At 42.0% G+C, this 24,615-nt stretch overlaps 2 protein-coding genes across 10 annotated transcripts in view; one reads left to right on the forward strand and one right to left on the reverse strand.

Moving 5' to 3' along the window:
* Window positions 1–4,842: 4,842 nt before the first annotated feature.
* On the reverse strand, window positions 4,843–8,161 carry TBCC (tubulin folding cofactor C). Its single transcript, XM_041477209.1, has one exon. The coding sequence runs from the start codon at window positions 8,124–8,126 to the stop codon at window positions 6,468–6,470; it is 1,659 nt and encodes a 552-aa protein (XP_041333143.1). The 5' UTR covers window positions 8,127–8,161; the 3' UTR covers window positions 4,843–6,467.
* Window positions 7,646–24,615, forward strand: part of BICRAL (BRD4 interacting chromatin remodeling complex associated protein like) — a 68,919-nt gene continuing 51,949 nt past the window's right edge. For 3 of the 9 annotated variants that reach the window (XR_005955945.1, XR_005955946.1, XM_041477208.1), the window contains exon 1: window positions 8,454–17,415. The gene's annotated coding sequence lies outside the window, so the exon portion shown is untranslated. The other 6 variants (XM_041477205.1, XM_041477202.1, XM_041477206.1 and 3 more) reach the window with 5 other exon arrangements.

Below are 24,615 nucleotides of genomic sequence, written 5' to 3' on the forward strand. Positions count from 1 at the left end.
GACGCTTCTTATTTACCATTTGGGATCCTGGAATGCTGAAGGTTCCTTCAGGAAGGACAAAGGCTGGCAGCTCACTGCTTCTTCCTGTCCTGATAGAAGGTTTTTCTGGTGGACCTTTTTTAGCCCATCCTGGTGCTATTGCACTGAGCTGGAGAGCAGCTGGTAACTAGGATTTTTCCAAAGCAAGCCTGGTGGTTTGCACTGCTGCTGCCCTTGCTGGTGAAGAGTGAGCGTGTAAGATGAGAGGGAAGGTGATTATCCATCAGGGACTATTCTCTCCTGCTGTGAAGAGGATGAGAAGTGCTGTTTCTTGAGAGAGCCTATTCATATTTTTGTGCAATAAGTAATGGTTCTGAAATAGCATCTCTCCTGGCAAAATAGCCCACAACCAAGGTAGCACATGTTGTGTTTCACTGACTCTTTCAGGGCTCAGCTAAGAGACTTGAGTTTGGAAAATGCATTTATCTGACAGCCTGGAGTTAATTCTAGATAAAGGAACTTGAAACCATTTTTTCTTGTCAGTGATGACAGTGAAATGGTAATTAAAGTGGAAAAGAATTCTGTACCAGGTCTACAGGTCATGAGGACATACAGTGAAATACTTCCTGCCCACAGCAGATGTAAGCCTACTGCTGCTCTGGATATGGGTAATTTTGTATTCAGGAGCACAGATGAATCTGAATACCTGTCAGCTTAATAATTTAACATTTAGATACCCATGATAAGTCTGATGCAGCAAAATCATGTAAGTGTATACACTACGATGTTTCCTCTAATTCAGGAATCAAAGTAGTGAAGTAGAACATGCAGGACACGCTTCAGGGCTCACTGATCTCTCCAGATTTACTCTTCTGCCTATAAAAAAAGGAAATGGGAGGAGTCCTCATAAATCACTGCTAAATTGCTAGCATTAGCTGTGAGATGATCAGTAAAAATCCTGGGTCTGATGTTCAGGAAGGGACACTCACCTACTAATAAGACCTTTGAGACTTCGGGTGGTACCTTTAAAGTCATCATGGACAGAAAGCAGCACTACCAGAACAACCCGGATTAGGAAAAGCGCTGTTTATTTAAGCAGCTTTCAACAGCTCAATACCAGCTGGGGACTTCAAGTGGCAGAAACTACCCTACCCATGAACTTGACTCGCCGTGCTTGGGGGTTTTAAGGGGGATTGGTTAACACTTTTAAAGTGGGAATGAATGCTTCCCCATGTCCCAGACACGGAGCCGACAAACCCTGTGCAAGCATCGGCACAAAGCGGGCAGCCAAGGGCTGTCTCTGGCACAGCAGTCTGGAGGAGATTAAGGCGATGGGGGATTATCGAGAAGCATTTTGGGCTGGGGACAGTTTAAAAAAGAAAGCTGTTTTTGCCTGGCATCTGCTTTTCTTAAAAAGCTTTTTCTTGGCTGCGATTCGTCCTTAGTTTGGCACTTAATACCACTCCAAATAGAAAATGCTGAAATTGATCCATAGCAGATAAAAGCTAATTGCTGCAAGAATGTTTGAGTTAATGGTCTCCTCAGAAGCTGTCTATTAAATTCAACTGTATAATTCATATGCCAATATTGGAGAAAAAAATGGTAGAATAAAATATTCAAATTATTATTGATCTCACCATGAATCTGTTCAAATTCAAAATCTAGTTAAAAATTATAATGTGTATGCATAACCACACAATATTGATACCTTTCCAAAAAGCTATGCCTGCTAACCTACATTTAAGGTACAAGTGTATCAGTTAAGAGAGAGGAATGTAAACTATTTAATCTGGTATTTGTTAAACAGTCTGGTGCTCGGCCCTGGATCAATCTTAATCTTTCCATCTTCAGGGGTAAAAGATACAAAATACATACATGCCTAAACTATGGAAGTGCCCTCTGTAGAAAGAATCATTTCCTGGCCCAATCCTTCTTTCACACTGCTCTGTGATATGAAATGTGTGCCTTTCTGAGGCTTTTTTCCCCCGCCTTTCCTTTCCCTAGGAGTGGCTATATTTCACTGCAAGAATAATGATGTCTAGTTTTACCTTTGATGGGAAGCTATTGTGTAGAGAGGTTTGCTCATGTAGCCTCACCTATGGTTTTGCTTTCAATAGTAACTCAGAGGTGTGAACCCGGACACTCCCGAGGAACAATGTGATGAAAATCCTGTACCTCACTGTTCGATTATCAGGTGGAGAAAAGTCTGATTTATGACTTTTTTTCTACCTCCTTACACAGGTAACTTGGTAGGCTACTATTTTTGTGGCATGTGAGGTGACTGCAGGTTCTGAGGCTGGAAACAGAGGCAAGTTCTAAATTCACTGCTGGGATTGTTGAAAATCCTGGGAAGAGTGATTTGACCTGCTGTACTCTGTGGCTCCTGAACTTTGCTGGGGCACACTGTGGGGATTTTGGTGTGGTTTAGCTCTGGGTAATCCCCAGAATTTCAGCCATCATTCATGTGGTGGTGTGTAACATGTTCAGAAAACACAGCTTTTTTTTTTACTTCCAGGATGGTCATTATGAGTATTTGTTTGTATTATTGTGATGCTTGGGGTGTAGCATTCACTGCTGAAAAAATAAGAGTTAGAAATCAAAATTTATATTGCAGAAACAGGAAAGAAATATGTTGGGAATTAAAAGAAGCTTACAAAAAGCTCATTATAGTCATTACTGCTGGAAAACATCTCAGAACAACAGGTGGATCCCCCAGTCAGACAGATAAATCAGATCATGATGTGAATGGAAATGCTGAATTTCCCCCAAGTTGCCTAATTCTTTTTCTTGCTATTCCTGTCTTTCCTTGTATGTGAAGAAATTTAGTAAAACCTGAAGCAATTCCAGGTAAAACCACTGAGATTTGAACCTTGTCTACATGCAGCTATTGCTTAAATAAGAAACTTTGAAAAAAAAATGCAAGCCTTCAAAAATATAATGCATAAAAGTATGTAGGAAGTTGTATTTTTTACCTGGTTGTTTTTTTTTTTTTTTTTTTGGGTTTTTTTTTTTTTTTTTTTTTTTTTTGTTTTTTTTTACTAAACAATTCTACTACAGCTCACATCAGAATCTATTTAAGTGAAAGAGAGCTGGCTAAAGAGAGAATGTAACTCCATTTCTTTTCCTGTTACTCAGAGAAGCAGGAGCAGACAGAGGGAAATGCCTGGCCTCCAAAGGGGGGCTTGATCTCTCTCACAACAGACCTTGGGGTGAGGGGATAGCCCCATGGAAGCAGCAGCAAACCTCCTGGCTGCTTCTCTGGACACAAGTTTTGGTGTGTGCCACCCCTCAGTGCCTCAACAAATGGCAACACTCAAAGCCCTTTGTGGCCTGGAAAATGGCCTCAGTTTTCTCCCTTGGCTTCAGTGCTGTGCATCTTTGCATAGAACTGTTTTATTTCCTCCACAGACACACACAGGAGCTTTACAACGCTGAGTAACAGCCCTGTGGTGCACTAAGGAAGTTTCACTGGCCTTAAAGATTTTGGTGAGGTCACTGGCTGGAGCAGGCCTGTCCAACTAGGCTGTCTTTCAAAACTGTTTGAAACAGGAGGCTTTCCTGACTCCTCGTGGAAAATGGTTCTGCAGCTCAATGCCCCCCACTATTTTTAGAAACTTTCTGCCTGTTTGCTTCTCTTCAGGGCAAATTTGCACAAGGTTTGTGGTGCTGATGTTCTGTTATCCCACGCCTCCGGCAGGCATTTGTTTTTCAGCCCCTGGTGATGTCTAGCATCATTAATTTCTTTAAAGTACATGATTTTTAAAAAAGTTCCTGGCGGAACTGTTGGCACTGTGATGCAAACCACAGCTAGAGTTCTTGAAGAGACTTTGTTCACTTCAGTTGTACATTATACAGGGTGATTGCCAGCTGATTAGAAATACTTAGGGATTTGGCCTCTCTTCCTTAGAAATCCAAAAAAGTTGCAATTTCTATACTGAATAGTCTATAGAATGCTAGTAAACCTTTACTAGTGCTTAAATTCTCATACAACATTAACAGTCTGTTGTTTCAAAACAGTCATGAATTTCTGTTACGATTCTACATCAGGAAAGTATAATTTAAAAAAGGTTTACGGAAATGTGCAACTCTGTGTGTATATATATAGATATGAAACTGTATGTTTAGAACTATAAATCACATTTAGGTATTTGCCTGACCAAATTTTTCTGGACTTACTGTTCTCAGATTGAATTTCCTTGTTTCACACCATGCCTGAGACCAAGAGCCAGTTATGTGTTTTGTATTACAAAGGTAATGCTAAATCTTTAGGGTAATTGTCTGGCATCATGTTCTGAAAAGTATTACCTGCTAACTGTGGTTTGACCACAGTTAAGTATTTGGAGGAAAGAAAACATTAGCAGCTGGGATGTCAATAACTGGTTTGTGAAAAACATCCCCAAGGAAGCAACTTCAGAGAGAAATTGATGCTTAAACTTCCACATTTTGACTCCTGCTCTGTTTATTCAGGCAGTACTGCATGCCACAGGCCAAGAGCTGGAACAGGACATGGCACTTCCATGTGAGGAAGGCTGGGAAGCCTCAGCGCACCCCTGGTTCCTGCCACAGCCTGGGGGTCTCTTTCCCTGTCTGGATCTGCAGGGATCCATTGCCACAGGAAGGTGTAAATGTTTAGAGCTTTGGGCAAGCAGAACAAAGGCATTGTTGTAGTTCTTACAGGCTGAACATGTTGCAGTCTCAAGGCTAGAGGATGCTAACAGGATTGATCTGGAGAACAATTAACTACAAAATCAGGTTCTGTAACAAGACGGATGTGTTAAAATTAAAATAACTGGACAGCCTCAACTGATCACATTCCTCTAACAAAGGATATAAATTATGTACACTAAAGTAAGACTCAGGGTGTATTCTTTAAATCATTTTATCATGCTGTCAGTGTAAAGAAGACTCATTAGTAAAGGAACAACTAAAATAATTCAAAACAAGTATATTTGAAATGCAAAATCCAATTCAGTCAAAAAAATACACATTAACAGAAGTAAACAAAACTGAAAATTGTCAGGAATATTAAAAAAATCCCTTTTGCCCTCCCCTGTAAATTAAATATGCTGAAAACAACTTATATAAAAAATTTTTCTGCTCAAAACCAGACGAGCACCTAAGTGAAGCTTCAGGTACTTCCCCTGGCAGTGATGCAGTTTTTGATGGTTCAGCTAAGATTTAGCGTCTGTTTGAGGCACATAGATGATGGCTGCACAGCATAAAGAATTTTAAGTTTTACAATAAAGCTTTATGTTAAGGCAAGATAAACAATTATTTCTTGAAAAATGTCACAAGTTAAGGAGGGGTTTTAGAAACCTAAAACTGCTATGTATACTTTATATATGGACAGTGGTCACTTCAGCACCACTAACAGGGCACTGTAAAGACATTGCATTCCACAGTGCTGCTACGTTTTTATTATTATTTAGCAGGAGTGAAGAGACTTAAATTATTCTGCACTTTATGCAAGGTAATATGCAATTCTGGAATTGGAATATAGCACCTCATCTTTCTGTTTTACTGACTCTCTCTGCCAACACTGCACATATGCAGCAGCAGCAGAGTGCTGCAAATTAGGACCACAGCACAAAAAGCCTGTTGTCTGGAAAACTAGTGGGACATCCCTGAACACCACTCCCCTCAAGCTTCATCTTGCAGAGGAACAGTTAACCCAGCTTCTGTGGAGCTCATCAGCACTTGCTGGATGCCTTTGAGCTGCTTACAGAAGCAGCATCCTTTCACATGACATTTATAAGTTGTGAAGATTTAGTATTTATACAGACTCCATAGGTTTCTGAATTTCAAGTAATCAATATATTAAGAGAGCATTAGATGTTTATTAGAACCATACTTCCTTTAGACTTCTCTCACTGGAAATAAAAGCCTAAAGCCAACTTGCAGATTTAACCCAAACCAACAGAAACTGGCTCATCGTTGTACTACAGCCTAGGATGCATCTCAGTCTGCTGCACTGGGCAGTTACAAACTCTCCCTTGAACCTTTTTTCACCCCATTACCTCACAGCAGTCCTGCCCTGCACTCCCTCTAAGATACATTGTACTGCTGTCATGAGAACCACACAAACATGGGAAATTTGGTATTTGATCTTTTCATTCCAGTACAGTTTGCACTATTTGCAGCTAATTCAGAGTCTGCCTGAATGAAAGCAGCACAACAGCTCTAACAGAGGCTCATTGTGTTTGTGTATCAGTGGCCTTCGTCCCACCTTAATAAGTTGTAACTCACAATGAAGTACTTCAGAAATTGGCAAATCCCAGTGATACATACAGTGATAGCAGCAACTTGTGCAAGAACAGTAAACTCTATTTGACTGGTATGCTTCAACTAAGACATCCAGCCATATATTATAATTTGAAATTTGAATACAGAATGGAATAATTTAATGGCATATTGTGGATTAAGTCCCACAGTTTGTGGATCAGTGCGTTTACATGAGGATCTCTTGCACGGCAGAGCTGCCTCCGCAGTCAGTCCCAGCGAGTGATTCTTTCCTGCTCGGGGATCAGGCTCCAGTTCGGGGAAGGCCTGTCAGTCGCCAGCCAGTCAAAGTCATCCACCAGGTTCCAGTTGTTACTGTTTCTGTCCAGCCCAGACGACTCGAAATCTCCCTCGATACCAGGGTAGCTCCAGGAGTAGGGGGCGAAGGAGACCTCAGAGCAGGCCTCGATTACGGCCCGGCTGGTGACTTGCACGTAGACCCGGCAGTCGCGGGTGCGGTGGGTGCGGAGCTGCTGGCAGGCCAGCGCCAGCAGGCAGTCGCTGCAGCCGTCCACCAGCACGGAGGTGGACACGGGCCCGCAGAGCACGGTGCAGCCGCTGCAGTCGCGCACCCGTAGCGTGTTGGGGTTGCCGCGGAGCCGCACCCGGCAGCCGCGCAGCTCCGACAGCAGCACGTCCCGCTGCAGCAGCTCCGCGGGGCCGAGCTCCAGCTCCTCGTCCTGGGCGCCGCTGAACCCGCACAGCGGCGGCCCGCCCGATTCGCCCTCGGCGAGGCCGGAGCCCGGCGCGGCGGGCTCCGGCGGGGCGGGCTCGGCGGGGCGCGGGGCGCTGCCCGGGGCCGCTTCTTTCTTGAGGGCGCGGAAGGCGAATTTCTTCTTGGGCTGCAGCTGCTGCCGCCGCGCCGCCAGCTCCCCTTGCAGTCGCGCCACGGTCTCCTGCCCCTGCCGCACCTCGTACGGCGCCAGGAACCGCACGCTGCCCGTCAGCAGCTTCTGCAGCGCCTGCAGGCGGGCGGCCGCCTCCTCCAGCGTCCCCGCCGCCAGCAGCGCCTCCACGGCCTCCCGCTCCCGGGCGAAGGCGGCCAGGAAGAACTCGCTCTGCTCCTCCTTCACTACCTGCGCCTCCTTCTTCTGCCGCTGCCGCTCCACGCCCTGCTGCCGCTCCGCTTCCCGCCGCTGCAGCCGCTCCGGCAGCACCACGGCGGAGGCGGCCGAGCCCGCGGCCACCTCGGGCTGTGAGGGAGCCGCCACGGCCGCCGCCTCTCCCGGCGCCGCCATCTTGCCTCTCGCCTCCCCTGCGGTCACCAAGCAGCGCGCGGATTGGCTGCCCGCAGCCCTGGCTGCGTCGCCGCCGCCGATTGGCGGCCCCGGAGGCGCGCGGCGGGGGAGGGCGGGAGGGCCGGAGGGAGGGGTCTCCCGTGGTCTTAAAGGGGCCGCCGCCTCTCCGCGGGATGGGGTGAGTGCTGGCGGCAGGTGCCGTGCGGGGCGGGTTAGCCCGCTTCCCAAATTAGCGCCCGGGATATAAATGAGCCCCCGCCCCGCTCCCCCGCTGTGCCCGCGCGGAGCTGTCCGCTTCTTCCCGCTGCTGTGCTTACACCCACACCTCCCCTCCCGGGCCGCGCCCGTCGCCGCCGGCCCTGGGCGCGGGGCTCCCGCGAGCGGCGGGCCGGGGCTGGCGAGGGAAGGGGCGGCTCGGGCGGGAGGCGGAGGGGCCGCAGCCCAGAGCTCCACCTGCCCTCCCGGGCGGGTTCGGGGCCGCGCCGGCCGCCTCGAGGCGCCCCGTGCTGCCCCGTGCTGCCCCGTGCTCCGGAGGCGCCGGGCGGCCCCGGGCCCCTGTCCGGGTGGGGGCCCCTGGCAGCCTGACACGGCCGGCGCCTGCGGGAGGCTCCGTACGCGCCGTGCTCTCATAAACCTCCCCCGCTGTCTCCCGCTCCCGCAGTGAAGTGGCTGAGGAAAAGGCTGCTGAGCCTTGCAGGTAACTGCAAAGGTGCTGCCAGGTGGATCGATTTCTTCCTCGCTGCTTATTTGGTTTCTGGAGTGTTTTGTTCCAGAGGAGAGTTCGGTTCTTCAGGGAAAAGTGGGAGCAGTGCCAGTGGATTACCGTGCCCCAGAGGGAGGACTGTGTGAGCAATCCATAGAGGCCTACATGGAAACATGGGAAGGAAGGCTCTTATAATTAGGTGATGTGTTTTAAAGTAAATTTGCAGCAGGAACCAGATATTAAGTACACTGTCTGCAAAGCAAAAAAGTGGCCATTGTTTTGCTGTATTCATTGGAGAATTTTATTTTCTATTATTTGGATTTTAATTTGTGCAAAGAAAGTTAACACTAAGCACTCTTTTAGTAATATGAAAACAAATCTAACTCCTTCTGTCTACTTCTACAAATGCTCTCCTTTCCCTTGTCATGTTGAAGTTACTTGTAACAAATTGACACAGGACCTAAGACTATACATTGAAACAAAAAGGTGGTAAATCCAAAGTAGATAATCTGATTTTTCTGTCTTCTGTTTGGCAATAGCATGAGTTTTTTTACCTTATGTTTCTGTTTGGAAGTATAGGTTATGTCCCTTCAGGTTAGCCTTTGAAAGTACCTTTACCTTGAAAGTAGTAGTGTTATTTTCTGTTTCCTGAGAATGTGGTTTAATTTCTGTTTTAGAAATTATATAATGTTGTTAGAATGTACAGAGTATGTGAAGCTTACATGTGGTAATGTCAGTCCAGTTTGGATGACAGAGGAAAGGCAGTGAAATGCCTTTAATCCTTGCAAAGGACTCACACTAAAGTAGAGAATATTCTTTCCTTAACAGTGTTAACATATAAACTAAGGGGATTGCAAGGGATGGTTATGCAACAGTAGCACTTTGGAGCAGGCTGGATGGGCAGTGGGTTAGGTGAAGTGTTTGATGCATTACAGCTCTTAATGCAGCATTACATCTGTTGCATTACTGCAGTGTTCAGAATTTTGTCTATGAAGAATTAGATTGAGTCTTAAGAATTAAAACCTCTTATGCTGTAGAATGGAAGTGTGCTCAGTCATGAAAAAGGAAGGATATTTGAATATTCTCACTTGACATTTTTTTCCTAGCAATGTGTATAAATTATACATTTAGTAGTAAGTATTAGGTATTATTTTTCCAAATAAATAGTCAAGTCCACTCCTGCAGTTATTGCAGCAATGTTCTATTACGCAGAAATATGGTGCAATTAATTTTCCATAAGAAAAAATATCCTTATTTCCATGTTGTTGAAAGATGTGGAAGTTTCATTTTAGCTAGCAGGCTCTGTTTGCCTTATGCTCCCTTGAGTCTAGCTAATACAGGTGGTAACAGTGATGGAAGTGCTTATCCCGTACGTGAGGATATTGACAGAAAAAGGTTTTCGCTGTTTTTCATATGCACAAATATTCCTGGAGTATGGCTTTGGTATTGTTAATGCAGATGTGAGCCAGTAGATGAACTGCCCTGGGTAAAAGAACTTCATACTGTAAGGACTGCAAGCAAACATTAGTATACACAGCACAGAATAAATATTAAGTGCTGTAAATGCTATGCTGTAGTATAATTACTCCTTATTGTATTTGGGTACTTAGGATGCTAGGTATTCTGAATTGTTTTTTCTATGGGTGATTGGAGGTTTGAATCAATGAGGACCAAATACCCTCATGAACAGGAGCTTCAGGGAGACTGGAAGCTTTTCACCTTGCTAATGCACACAATTGTTTTTTTGGTTAAAAGCAAAAATATACCCAGACACAAGAAAGTGAAATGTATGACCATAATGAAAAATTAAAAAGGGAGCTGTAAAATTCTTCCAGCTGTTTCATCCTGATGTTCCAAAATTGCTTTCCACCCTTACAATTTGAGGTTTTTGTATAATTTCTATTGGCATGTGCATTTTTTTTTTTTTGGTGGTCATACAAAGACTGACAATTTTCTTCCTGACTTTGCTGGCAGCAACTTCTATGTTTTGAGGCTCCTTAGTGTGCCAGACAGTAACCACCTGAATAAAATGTAAGCATTCTAGTTCAGGCTTGGAGTCACTTGGGTAAGCTGTAACAAGTAGTTTGGCTGTTTGAGGATATGAGAAGGCACATAATTCTCTCTGTTATATTATTTTCCTACTTTTCCCCCCTCTTGCATGTACTTTTGTTCCTCTCTGGTTTCAAAGTAGATAGCAGTCATTTCAGTGAGACCTTCTGCCATTGTTTGAACTGTACAGTGTCATTTATGTGAACTTGCAGGTTGCACTTGTTTACTTTGATCTAGTGCTGTGAAACTCTGGAAACATGAGCACCGTGCATGCTTCCAGGTTTAAATCTGTGTCCCATGGTTATCAGTCATGAATGCTATCTGCCTGAAATATTTCCTACTGATTTGCCATAGCTCAACAGCATTACCTCATAGCCTTTTAAGTGAGATGTATTGTGTAGTTCAGCTGAAGGTTCAAGATCCTGTCTCGTTCCATCATTATTTTAAGAAGAGTGGGGAATAAAGGGGAGGTCCACAGAGGCAACTGTGTGTTCAGCCTCATAATAATGGATTCTTACACCTGAGGTTCCTGTGCTTGTAAAAGTCAGGGACCTCATAGATGTGGCGTGATCTCAAGATACAGATTTGCAGCCTCTCAAACAGAGGAAGGAAGTAGAATTATTCCTTCTTATCAGTATCTATTCCCTACACGGACAATTTTATTCCAGAGGGTGTTATGCATGTGTGTAGCACTGTCACACACACAAAAATGCTGTGTGTGTTTTCAAGAAAAGCAGCAGCCTCTGTGCCTTGCATGGAGCCCTTATCTGATAGATGTGATCTCTGTCTGTTAGATTGAGTTTCTGCAGCAGAGATTAGCAGGGCAACTTAATTACTTCTGGCTACAAAGTAGGTACTTCAGTGGCTTGGGCAACCAGCGTTTCTACTGATGGTTTTAGTAAGGGCACTTTGAACTCCTCTGGCACTGTGATCAGGCATTAAAGATGTAAGCCATATTATGATTCATTTAAGATACTGTAGGCTGCACATTTGTCATGGTGCAATGGGGCTTCATTAAAAGTGAATGTTGAGTTACTGTATCTCGGTTCATTTGGAAAAAAGAAATTCTTTGAACGTTACGTTTGGCATACTGATTGGGATTTTTTTGTTAAAGCTTTTGTTGCACTAAAATGTTGTGCTTTATATATCTGGCCATATGGAAAGCCAGGACAATGTAAAATACGTTTGTTTTTAAATCACTTATTGAGTGTTAAAGCTAAAACTATGTAATTTTCTTGGTGCAACTTAATTGCTGTGAGTAATGCAAAAGGTTTGAATGTAATCCTTGGGAATGCTTAAGATACTAATTATATTCCAACCAGTCAAGGTGCGCTTGTTTTGAAACTAGCCTGAACTGGTCCCTTCTGAGAATCTGCTATTTCCAGTGCCAAAGGTGGTGAAACAAATTGATTTCTACGAAAATGAGTTATCCTTCAAAACCAGGGACAGGCTTCAAAGCATAGTATTTTATGACAAAAGGTACTTTCAGATTAACAAAGCAAGGCCCAAATATGCTAAACACAAGAACTCAAGTGCAGCAAATCTCGTAGGTTTGGTCCAGGTCTAGCTGCTGACTGCTGTATAGAATCCTAACTTGCTAATTAACTGTAGTTAAATTCTGGAAACTTAGTATGTAAGTGACAGATTCTGCTTTATGGACTCTCCCTTTGAGGCAATTATTCTATTAGTTATGGAGTTTCTGAGAGTTTTTTTTGCATTGCCTTGCTTTACACTTCAGATACTTTTACAGTTATTTTTTTTAATGCATTTCAGAAAACTGTGATTATTGAACTAGCCAGTTCAATGGACTATCCAGGTTCAATAGTATATCAAAGTTTTCTGTTTTGGAATTGTGACTCTTACTTGCAAACATATTTCATTTATCTTTCTGAGTGATTTAAATAGCATTAACTCCAAGTCATATCCAAGTTTTCCTATTAGCTCTCCTGTAGTATATTCCCTAGTGGATAAAACTATACTTGTATTCTTTTTACCATTTATTCATCTTAGGAAAAAGTCTGTCAGCTATAATTTTGAATGAGGGCTTCCTCCTCCTATTATTAGCATTTGTTCTTCAGTCTAAATCTGAGAATAAATTCCATTCATATTGATACCCTTTCTAGTGATAATATAAAGACTTATTTTACAGCAATCTTCATTCATATCCAAATCTTACCCAGTTGATTTCATAGCAGAACTCAGAAATGTTTCATCTTGGACTCAGAAATGTCCAAGTAAAGCTATTCTGTCTCAAAAATTCTGACTTAGGTGGTGCTTTATTCATAACATCCCTTCTGTTCATCCATTTTGTCTTGTCCTTATACATGTATAGCTTAGCAGGTCTGTGTTTCTTTCAAGAACACAAATGCCTTTGATATAATTTACTATTCCACTGTGTTTCTGTATCCCTATATCACCTCATTTCATGTTTTAGGCCTCCTTTTTTTTTGCTTAAATTCCTCCTATTTTTTGTTTGGTTTTATTTTGTTAAACATCATCCACAACACCTCAGTTGTATTAGGAATGCTTCTTTTGTTAGTTTCATTGCCAGGCTGCTGTTTTTAATTAGTACTATGTTTAAAAAAAAAAAAACCAAAACAAACCAACACCCAAACCCTTGTGTCCATCTATTCATTAATATACTTGTCTGTATTTCTGTATCCTTACCTGATTTTTTTATACCATTCATCTGTGCTAGCCAAATTAACTATGAATATGATAGAAGGTTGTCCCAGTTTCTGCCATCATTTTTAGTTTAAATTCTTCCATCAGTTTTGGCAGTGTTATTTGGGCAAGTTTAGTTCTCCATTATTTCTGTAGTAAAGTTCTGTCTCCAGAGGCGAGGGTATTTTTTTTTTTTCCTGATACATTTCAGTGGCTGAGTATCTTAAGATTATTCCAACTTGGAAGTGAGAGCTATTAATCTTTCAAACTTAATTCTCCTTTTTAGCTGAAGAATAGGAGACTATGTTTAAATAACCTAGAGAATGATATAGTAATTCTTGATCTGTTCCAGTAATAATTTGAATTGCCATTTGTTTAAATGGAACCTCCAGTCACTATGTTTTCTTTGGCTTTACTTAATTGTCTGCTGTATGGTCAGATCCCATCACAGAGAAGTACAGTTCTCCAAAATCTGCTTTCTAGATTCATCACATACCAGCCCTGTTGGCCTTCACACAATCTCCAGTCATAGAAACCTGTCTGTCTTCTGGTATTGGTGTAAATCTCTTGTTCTGAGGCTCACTCTTCATTACCCCCTCTTACTACCTATGTTCTTACCAATCACCCCTTAAGATACCTTTGGTTATGTAGTCCTGTCTTTGGTATGATGATTGATACCGGAGTCATGCAGCTTTACAAATTACATCATGCAATTATGACCCAGGTTTTGTAAGTACTGTTTTGGGTAAGGAAGGCATGGTATCAAGCTGAACATTGTAATGTTTAGGTAATTTTTATGGGTGAGTCATCAAAATAGTGGCGGTAATTATTCAGAATTTGGTGGTTAATATGGATATTGAACTGAAAATTTCATGTGGTATGTTACATTTATATTCCAAGTTAAAGTCCTTGTCTGCCTTCGTGCCTCTGTATTTGGGTGCCCTACTTTTCAAGTGACCTCTACCTCTCTATTGCCTGTGCCCTTTAATGATGACCTATTTGTTTCTGTGCCTTCAAGCTTAATTATTTATTTTTATTTAAATAATTAATCCATATGTAGATGAGTAAAAGGTGTGACTGGTGATGACCTGACATAAGAAACACATTAATGAATGGAAAGAAAAAGCATGGGAGGAAGAAGTGCCATCAATAGAGCTGAACAATTCAGTCTGAGGAAGCAAGGCTGCATTGAAGCAAATGGCATTCTTTTCCATGCAATATATCTCTGAAAGGATGCAGTGAGTTGAGGTTACAAACCATCTATTCATGCAAAAACCTTGGGATGGCTGTGGAATTAATTAATCTAATGCACTAGCTTAGTCCTTAAATTCTTCATTATGAATCTATCGCTGCCTTACCTTCTTTTGGGGTACTAATTTATGATTGCACAAGAATTGGAGTGCATGTGATGCAGACCTGAAAAAATGGGCTGAATATCAGCAAAGTGACTTGATGTAGGAGAAACCTGGAGACAGAATGATGGGTGCTTTGTATCCCCTTATTTTCTCCCTCTCGATATCTAAGCATAGTTTTCAGTTCTTCACAGTCTGTCATTTTAGGGCAATGTATCAGATCACTCCAAATGACATTTGGTGTCTTTGCACACCTATGAGAGTGTTATTTGTTAAACAGCATGGTCACAGTTTGATAGCTGGTGTCAAAATACAGCCAAGTAGTTTGTTGTGTGATGAGTGCACATGATGTTCCCATTAGCTGTTTTTACACCAACGCCTGTCGTCCAAAGATTTCTTCCTTTTGACACTGGTTTTTCCTTTCTTGTGCTTATTTCCCCTTGCTCCTTATAAAGCTGCTACAGGAAAGAAAATGTGATTGTAAAAGCTAAAGAAAGGCAGCAACTGATTGTGCATTGTACATAGGACTCTGGTTGAAGAGGACAGCTCTGAGCAGGTGACCTTGAAGTAGAAGAATGTTGACATACAAGGGTCTTTTGTATTCATGCAGAAAGGCAGTGAGAAGAGGGGCAGCCTCTTGGGGCAGTGACACCTAGTGCTGAAACACCACGTGATGCTCTTAAAACAGCATGAGTACCTGCCAGGAAAAAGCAGTAGTTCTTTACAAGCATGGTCTCAGAAATCCTGTAGTACACCTGAAAGTGGTAACATTACAGCTGATGACTGCATTCAGACCTTTTAGAATTGAAGGTAACATTAAGTGCATAATTCAATATGACCTACAAAATTACATCCAACCCTTGATTTTTTTTGGTAATCATTTATAGCTGTGAACAAATATAGCAAATGTGTGTAGATATGGAGAAATCTAGTTACTGCAGGGTGCTTCATTGTATAGATGATGTTAGCTCTCCTTCCCTTTTTGTACTGTACCTGCTTAGTAATGCTATTGTCAATGCTGCCTTGAAACATTCTTCAGGGAAAGTAAGTTATGGTAACATCATGGAAAACTTGTGTAGGATTCCTTGTGTTTCTTATGGTAACAGAATCCATTCAAAATCATTTGTCTTCCTTTCTCCAGTTCCTTCTTTGCATTGTATTGCCTGCTTCCTATTTGTGGTTTCTGTAGGACTGGGAGAGTAATAATAATAACAACATACTGATCAGATGTTTGGCCTTGTAACCTCCGAAGTTCCTTCCTGTTAATCAAATGACAATGCTGGTGGTGTCCCTCCATACAAGTTCTCGCTTGGGCAATATTCTCTAAAGCCAGTGAAGCTGAGTAGGTTTGAATTCAGGGCAGAGTTTGGCCTTGAAGCATTTACTGCAGTTAGGAACCTTGAAGTTTTGGCCTTTTGGATTTTCTAATGCTGGTGTCAGGAGTACAGGCTTACAGCTCTTCCCAAGCTCTTTGGCATGTGGTGTTTCTGTCCATACTGTGTCTATTGGGGTCCTTGCTGTATTCATGAAAAGTGCAGTTAATCTGGCTGATGGCCGAGGCACGGCCATGTGCAGGTTGGGTCTGGGCTGCACAAAGGATCTGCTGGACTTGTGCTACGGTTTGTTTGCTTGGGCCATCCCTTCCACTGTGGGAGTGATCTGAAACTTCAACTCAGTTTTCTACTGGGGGTATGCATGTAAACAAGGTTTGTAGGTGAGTCTTAGCTTTGGTCAAATTTGGGAATTGGTTGATTAATTCAAAAATAATATAACCAGATTCTAATTGAAAATGCTGATGTGCTGAGATTTTTTTTTTTTTGGAAGATAGCAATCTGGCCAACTTCTTTGAGAAAGTCCACTTAGAACACTGCCCATTACCATTTTGATATAGTTGCTCAAAAAACCTAAAACGTTGTAAGAGTTTTTTTTATTTTTTTGAGCTGTGTGAAGCCAACAAAGAAAGTCTTCAAATCCTTGTCTCTAAGGAGTTTTAAAAAAGTTACTTAGGAATAAAATAGTAAAGTCCTTGGGAATTACCATTACTAGCAGAAAAAGGGTCTGAAAGAGATTTTTTGTTGTCGTTTTAAAAGCATTACCATACATACTGTGCATGCTAAAAATCTATTTTCAATCAATTTTTTTTAATAAACCAGGCTTCTCTGAATTATCTGCAAAAATAATTAATTTTTTAGAATTAAATTGTTTTCAATGAATGAATTAAGTGAATGGTGGAAGTTGGAATAGTTTTCTATAATCAAAAAGCTTTGAATAAATTTATTAATGCTTTTAGCTGAAGTAAACTGTAGAATAGCATTAATGAGCTCTCAGTGCTACAACCTTTGACTTCAAATTAACATTTTTAGGTTACCCAAAACTTTTTAAAGTAGTTGAAGTTCATGTAGTTTGTTTCCAGCAAGGCTGATAAGAACATATCTAAAAATACTTAAAATATTGTAGCTTGCCAGGGGATCAAATCTTATCTTTCTCAAGGTGACCTTGCATTTATTTTTCTGGGGAGCCCCCTGCACTTGCATTTATTTTTCTGGTGACCCCCTCCTGTCCACAAAGCTTATAGTTATTTACAGCTTTAATATGAAGGAAATCAACCAAATTGTTAACATTAACGTTGATTTTAATAGGATAAAAACTTTGTTTTACTTCCCTGTAACCCCAAACAAACCCCAACTTTTAACCTAAAGCCAGCAGCCTGGGCTAGGTCTCCAGACCTACGGCTTTCTGAAACATACAACCCAAAAAAAAAAAAAAAAAAGAGCCGAAGTTTTTAAAGGGCCTGGCTTTAAACGCGGAGCGAGGATCGCGCTGGGGCTGGGGACTCATCATGCCAGGGCGGCGGTGCGTGTGCCCGGGCGCCGGTCTGCGGCGTTGTGTCCCGGCGGAGCTGCGCGGCCGTGCCGTGCCGGGCCCGGCGGTGCGGTGCCGGTGCCGGTGGCGGTGCGGGCGCGGAGCGGAGCGGAGCCGCGCTCTCCTCCCGCTCGCTTTCTCTTTCCCCCTCTCTCGCTCGCTCCCTCTCCCGCTCGCTCTCCCCCCTCCCTCCCTCGCTCTCTCGCTCTCCCTCTCTCTCTCCTACACTGCCAGCCCCTGATGTGATGGCGAAGAAACCCCGTTGACAAGGCACTGCTTTTTCATGACGGTGAGTTTCCCTTTGAGTGTATTATAATTTTGTGATAAAAATTTCAAGGAAAAAAAAAAACACACAACCTCCTTCCTCCCTTCCTTCGGGGAGGGAAAAGAGAGGGGGGAAATCTATCTCCAGACAGACAGAAAAGAAAGAGGAGCAAATTAACAACCAGGAGTTGCCAAAACCAGGATATTAGGTTTCAGCCCAGAGAGCTATTGGCTCTGGGGCTATGTATATAAATATATATCTAGAGAGAGAGCGAGCGAGAGGGGAGACGAGGAGGAAGAAGAGGGATATTTTGTGGGTGGCTGTTGTTTGGGCAGATGTGGATTCACATGGAAATGAACTATATATATTAATTTTTTTTTTCCGCGAGGCTGGTGGTGGTGGCTGCTGAGGGCGCTTAAAAAAAAAAGTTGTTTCTTAAAATAAAGGCGCGGGGGGGGTTGAAGGGAGAGATAAGGTTTCAGGTCCAGGCTGATAGCTGCAGAGAGGGGAGAGGTTTGGGGTGGGGTTTTTTTTCTTTTTTTTTTTTTTTTTTTTTCTTGCTGATGCCATGCAAATTCAGGAGAGGAGGGAAGAAAAATCTCTTTTAATGACTCATTGATTGAGCCGGTTTAAAATTAGTTGTTGTTGTTGTCTTTTTTTTTTTTCCGCCCCCTTGATGGCCATCAAGAGAGGGATGGAAAGAGGAGAGGAGGGAGAGAGAGTGTGTGTGTATGTGTGAGTGTGAGAGAGTGAGAGGGAGAGAGGGGGATAGAGAGAGTGTGTGAGGGAGAAAGAAAAATAATCTTTTCAAATCTCCTCCCTCTTTTTTTTCCCCCCTCGTTTCTTTGCTTTTCTCTAAAGCTCTGTGGTCTGTGAAACAGTCTTTTCTTCCTCCTCGTCGGGAAAATGGAGACATTTCGTCTCTCTCCTGGCTGTGCAGCTGGGAAGGATTTTTCTTTTCTTTTTTCCTTTTTCGCTCGTGGCTTGATTTTTTTCTTTCCCCCTTCCACTCGCCACCACCCTAATCTTGTCTTTTCTTTGAGCTTGTGTCTCAGAGTTGTACCTTCTGGGGATTTATTTTTCACTCATTTCCTCGTTTTCGGTGTCGCCACTAGATTTGATTTGATTTATTTGGTTTTTTATTTGCAATTTCCTCCGAATCGCTCCGTGCCTCCTGCTTTTAACCGAGGAATGGAAACGGTGCCGCTTTTTGTGGGTGCGCGAAATGCTCGGGCGGTAGGTTTGGGCTAATGCGCTTTTTTTTTCGCCTTTTCGGGATCAGGTTTTTCGATGTGCCTTTTATTTTATTTATTTAATTTTAAAAATTTTCTTTTGGAGAGAGAAAATATTTAATTGTAACGCCTCTTTAAAACACAATAAAGCGTCTCTTTCTGGAGTGACCTCTTTGGCTTCGCTGTAGTGGATGTGAATCTCATCCTTTGTGCTGCTGGGATTATTTTGCGTAAAAGAAGCAATATTTTGTAAATAGATTTTTTTTTTTTAACTTGTGGCTTAAATGAGTAGTCGGTTGTGAAGGGGGTTTTCTGAAATGGTCACTGTTCACATTTATTGAGTCATGGGCGATATTCAGTATGTAAATTATATTTTGCTTTTTGGTATTAATTACAAAATTCAGTTACAGATGATGGCAGAAAACAGGTATAGAGATGTTAAAAGCCGGGCAAAATCGAACAACACGAAGAGGGCACGTTTATATATATTTAGAGCTGTCCCTAATCACTGTCGGGAGGAATGAGATGTGGAGGCCTCTGCCTTTCGCCATTCTCTGCTCGCCGCTGCTCTCCTTCCCCGCCTCGGCAGCGCGGGGTGGCCGAGGGACTGCAGGGGAGAGAAGAGAGCGGCTCCGGCGGCGGCCCCGGCCGTGCCCGGGCTCGGCGGGCAGGCAGCCCCGGCTGCGCGGGGGAGCGGGAAGATGGCGCTGCCTGGCTCCCTGCCAGCGTTTGTTGCGCAGTTTCACCCGCTCTCCTCCCCCACGGGCGCCATTTTAAGGCCCTTTCTGCTGTCGCCGCGCCGTGTGGGGCGGTGCCGTCGCGCCCAGCTCGGGCCATGTTTCTGTGTCTTGTCTGGAAAGCATTTGTGCTTTGGGAGCCGAGATCTCCCCGAAATCCTAAAAGCCTTGCTTCCTTCTCGTCGTTCCCCCCGCTCCTTTCCTAATCCTTGGTCACCGTTTTCAGGAGTGGTTAAACAGGCTTGGCTCGCACGGGCCCGTGCGCGCAGCTTCAATCTCGCCAACATCCCTTATGAGCTTGTGTTCTTACCTCGGAAATGCGTGTTTCTTGTCATTCAGCTTATAGCAATTAAAAAAAGACTTGAAGGACCATCTTCTTCTGAACGATGACCACAAAATAAAACATGACATTAAAAAAGAAATCCACCTTTAAAAAATGATCCTGTGTAGTGCATAGGGCAAGGTATTCTTCATTGAAGAGGTTTCAGTAGTGTTTGTAAAAATGAAAGCATAGGTAATTTTTTGGCGGGTGGGTTGCTTATTTTGTTGCTGTTACTGTCTTAGTAATATTTTGGTGGGGGGAGGGACTAGTATATTTTCAAGTTGTTATTGCTCCTTTATGTCTGAGGGGAAGCTGCTTTTTCCAAATTACTTAATTTGGCAGCTCAACCTTGATACATTTCTAAAGTTTTGTTTTGGTGCTGTTTTTAGAAAGAGCACTGCAAATACATTTTTTTTCCAAAACCACCTTTTTTTTTTTAAACATTTCTGTATGATCTGCTCAGAGCTCATGAGGCTTGAGTACTTCACCTGTACCTGGGAAGAGCAAAGTGTGCTGCCAAACCAACTTATGCTGTGCCCACTGAGGAGTGTGGAATGCTTGTGTAGTTCTTGGATTTATGTTTTTTGACACATCAGAGGAGGGCTTCCCCATTCTCATTGCTCATTCCTGATAGAAGTGGGAGATTTTTTGAAATTCAGGAATAACCTTAAGGCTGTTTAAATTTTTTGCCTGTTGAAGGGTTTTAAACAAAATTTCTGTGAAATACACTTATTGCTTGGAAAGTACAAAAAAATTGTCTGGATATAAACTGTCTTTTTAAAAGACTTTCCTGGGGACTTGTTAGCATTTTAGCTTTGAAAAAGACACCAGCTATGAAACTTAAATTCTTTACAAAGATTTCAAATGTGGAATACAGTACTTGTTCACATATTTCAGAAATCTTACGTCGCTAAATTCACTGCTTCTTGAAGTGATTATATTCATCAACAGGAATCTTGGGATCAATGTGGTGAATTCTTTTTTTAAAATGGTATTATGCTTTTAAATAATAAAATTTTTCTCGTATGCCTAAATATCTGGAAGACTGTGTGTGATTTTTCTTCATTAATTTGTGAAAAGAGTGAAGAAATGGCAGAAATGGGATAAAAATGACCAGTTTATATTCTCTCAGGGCCTAGTACTTGCCAAATGACTATATATAATCTGCCCACTGGCCTGCTTGCATTAAGCACAGTATATTCTCATCTTGCATTGAGGTCTTTGTTGGCTACTACTTAAATACTCCAGACCTGTTCTTTTTAGATGAGTTTTTGTCTGTCTGACAAAAACTGTCAGAGCTTAAAAGTTTGTGGCTGTTGTTGCAAGTAGCACTTTGCATGGGGTGTCCCTTGTTTACATTGCTGGAGGAACGCGGAGCTCACCATGTTGATACAGTAGCCTGGTTGTGCTTCCATTGATACACCTCGGCTTACTCACTGGTGTGATGCTCGGGTGTTCAGGTGTGTGCTTGTTTTGTGCATACTTTGAGTGGTTGCTTTGTGTGTGATACCTGTATCCTCGAGTTGAAAATGCTCTCACTAAATGTGTGGACTCAGTTGAGGTCAGTGCTACAGAGATGATTGTCCTGTAGCTAAGTATTTACATCACTTTATGGATGTGCAGCTTTCCTGCCCCAGCTCCTTCACATGTCCTTTTCCAGTACAGTTTATGTATGTAGTTTAGTTGTACTGAGAGGACAGCCCCAAAGTTGTGCTAGTATAAGCTGCATTTCCAGTTTCCTAGGTACCTTTCTGTATTCATGAAGTTTTCCAGCAGAGGTAAGCCCTTAGGATAGAGCTGAAGAGCTCTGCAGTCAAGGATGCCTGGGTGTGCTGCCTGCTGCCTTTCCGGAGTTTTGCTGGTATACTTCCACATGGTTCCAGGGAAGTTGTATCTGCGTAACTGCAGTTGGGTTTCACAGTGAGGCTCTAATGGTCAGTGATTGTGCCTCTTCATGCTGCATTAGGCTTGTGGTAAATCTAATGGCTGCTGCTTTTTAGGGTAGATGTAGCAGCCAGCGTGAAAGTGTGTCACTGCTAAGTAGTGGCTACAGAGCAGGCATAAGAGCCTCTTTGATAATGTAGTCACTGTTCAGAGAGTTGGCAGAATTCCTTACAGTGGTTCTGCTGGAATAAGCTGCATCTGTACTTGAAAGGTTTTTTATTGCCACATACCCGGTCCAGCATAGACATGGGGATTGTCTACAAAAACAAGTGTTTTCCTTTCTTATGGTAGAGGAAAAGGAGTGACAATAATAAACTGTTCTAACATTCATTGTGACCTGCCACTGTTTTAATTTGAAAGAGTGAGCAGTTTTGGGAGGAGCCTTGTTATACCACCATGAATGCATAAGCACCAACCTGAACTGAGGTTTTTTCCAGGTCATCGCATAGATAAATGAATATGTGTATCTTTTTTTTTCAAGTGTTAATTTGTTCCTGCTTTCATAGTTGAAAAAAATCCCAGTTACTCTGTAATATTTTGCTTTATTTGAGAATTGTTGAAGTTTTAGACAAAGTGAAGATTACCATCATTAACTAGCACAGAGAGACTATCAAGTTTTTGGTTTTTTTTTCTTGCACTAGTTTCAAAATGTTCTAGGGTTAAGGGAATTCTTATGGAAAGAAATAGAAAGAAAGCAGGCAAAATCACTGTAAAAACCTAACACAGTAACCTTTCTCTCATTGAAGGGGTGGTGAAATGCAGAGGGAAGGTCTGGAGAGGAGGATTTACCCTTATTGCAAGAGACTGCTTGATTATTTTTGTAAAGTCTGATCTTATGCCTTGTCTCAGGTGGAACTTGCAGTAGTTTTACTGTGAACTTGATCCAAGCATGGAATTTCAAGATCTGGCGCTGGAGCTTGAATTTATTGAGAAAAGTCAACTGCAGAAGTTATCTTGGCCCCACTGAAATAGGTGGAGAAATTTCCATTGGCAGTCAGCAAGGCATTGGCTTCAAGAAGGACAGCATGGAGGTTTTTCAGCTTGGATGTGGGGTGTTGCTATGGGTTGCACTGCTGAAGTAGTTACACATCTGTCAATTAATCCTATTCAGTTTTCAGTAGATTTCCCAAACATAATAACTGAAAGGAGTATAAATGACTGTTCTGCTATTTATTGGCAGTTGGTAGCAGCTACTAACTAGCTCATCTGAACCATGCTTGTGGCAAAGTTTGGTTTTTAAGCTAGTATGGACTAGAGTGGCAACAAAAAGGTATTAATTGGTCATCAGTTTATAAATCAACTGAGAAATGTTCAGTTCATAAAGAAGTTATGGGCCTGCAGAATATTTTTTCAAAAATCTCTGAAAACTATATGCTCACAATGGGAAATATGAAACTGGAGTATTCTTGAGTAGAAACAAGGTAAAAACCATCTGAGGGACTGACTGAACATTTCTTGGAGTTTTATTTTGCACAAAGAATATATGCTAGCAGTCTGTCCTATAGCATACAGTATTTTGTAGAAATGCTTAAGAGCATCTAATATCTTCTAATATCTCCTTCCTAAGGAGCTGCTGAGATCCCGCCTCCTGTGTGTCTTGTGGGATGAAACTGGGACCTTTCAGTGTTTCATGAATATTGAAATTCCTGAGGAGTTGTGTATGTGGTGGAACATCTTGGAAGACAGAGCCCAAAACTGGCCATAGCATAGTGATGAGGATAGTCACTGCTGGAGGAAAGGTCTGAGCCCAGCCTTTAGCCTGGGGAATCCCATGGGATAAGGAAGCATCGTGACTTCCAGGCTGAGGTTATTCTGGATTTTCTCTATGTGGTTTAAAAAAAAATCTGTTTCCTGATAAAAGTCTTGTTAAGATTTTGATACTGCCAAGAGCAGCTATGGATGCAGTAGGAAAAAAATTGTATTGAATAAATCAGAAATCCTGTGCTGAACACGTGTATCTCAGGGGAACCGATTGTAGACAGTCACACAGGGTGTTCACATGTGTACTTAGTGTGTTGACTGTAGCTGGATTAGCCATTACTATCATACATACTGTTAGTTGAACTGCACATTTCCTTTTTTCCCCCTAACATATTAAAATATCACTGTAGTTTTTGGAAGTTTGGTAAGTTACCGCATTTGGCAAACTCAAATTTGTATTTTTTTAATGGTGTACTAAAGGAAAATGTAGAGTTGGATAAACAGCCTATTGTAGGTTGTCTGTGGTTTTTATGTACCCTTCTGTGTGTGGAGCTGGATGTGTAAGCGTCCTGCCTGTGCTCTTAGGTGTTCGTCTGCCAGATATTAAAAACAATGAAGAGGCATAATGTTGTCTAGCAATTCCTGAGAGGAAGCACTTTTGTGTTTATTTTCTTGTTGCTATTTTTCTGATTCCTGAATTGTTTCTGGTTTTTAGAGTAGTTTTTCCTAGAAAGGTTTTCATAATTCTTTTGAGTATTTAAAATTACCAATTTCTTCTCATACTTGTTGCGTACAGCTGTCTGAAATATTGATGATTAAATTCAGTTCTACAGCTAATTTCAAGCATTGCAAATTCATCTTAGAAGTACTATTCAAATTCAGATTCTTGGAATAAAAACTTATTTTAGAATATTAAGTAGGTAATGCTTGCATAATGCACTGTGTTACTAGATTAGAATTCCAATTTTCTTAGGTTTTTTAACTGTATTTTAGAGCACAGTTCCTGGTAGATTTTGCAACAGTGTACTAACTGCTTCTTTTGATTACTCTGAAAAAGAAAATATTCGTATGGAGTAATTCCATATTGTAGGATATAAGTACAACATAGTTTGTTTATGAGTGAATAGTAAGTCTTTGTGTTTTACAAAGTGCATTTTAATTTTTTTTTTTCCTTACTTCTGTTGTCTTGAGATGACCATTTTTGGATAATTATGACTTCTGAGTGAGGTTTTGGTTTGCAATGAATTTTTCAATATTTACCTCTTTTCCATTGAGTACTTGTCATTAT

The sequence above is a fragment of the Pyrgilauda ruficollis genome, unplaced genomic scaffold (genome assembly GCF_017590135.1).
Source record: "Pyrgilauda ruficollis isolate IOZ18807 unplaced genomic scaffold, ASM1759013v1 scaffold4, whole genome shotgun sequence".
Classification (NCBI taxonomy): Eukaryota; Metazoa; Chordata; class Aves; order Passeriformes; family Passeridae; genus Pyrgilauda; species Pyrgilauda ruficollis.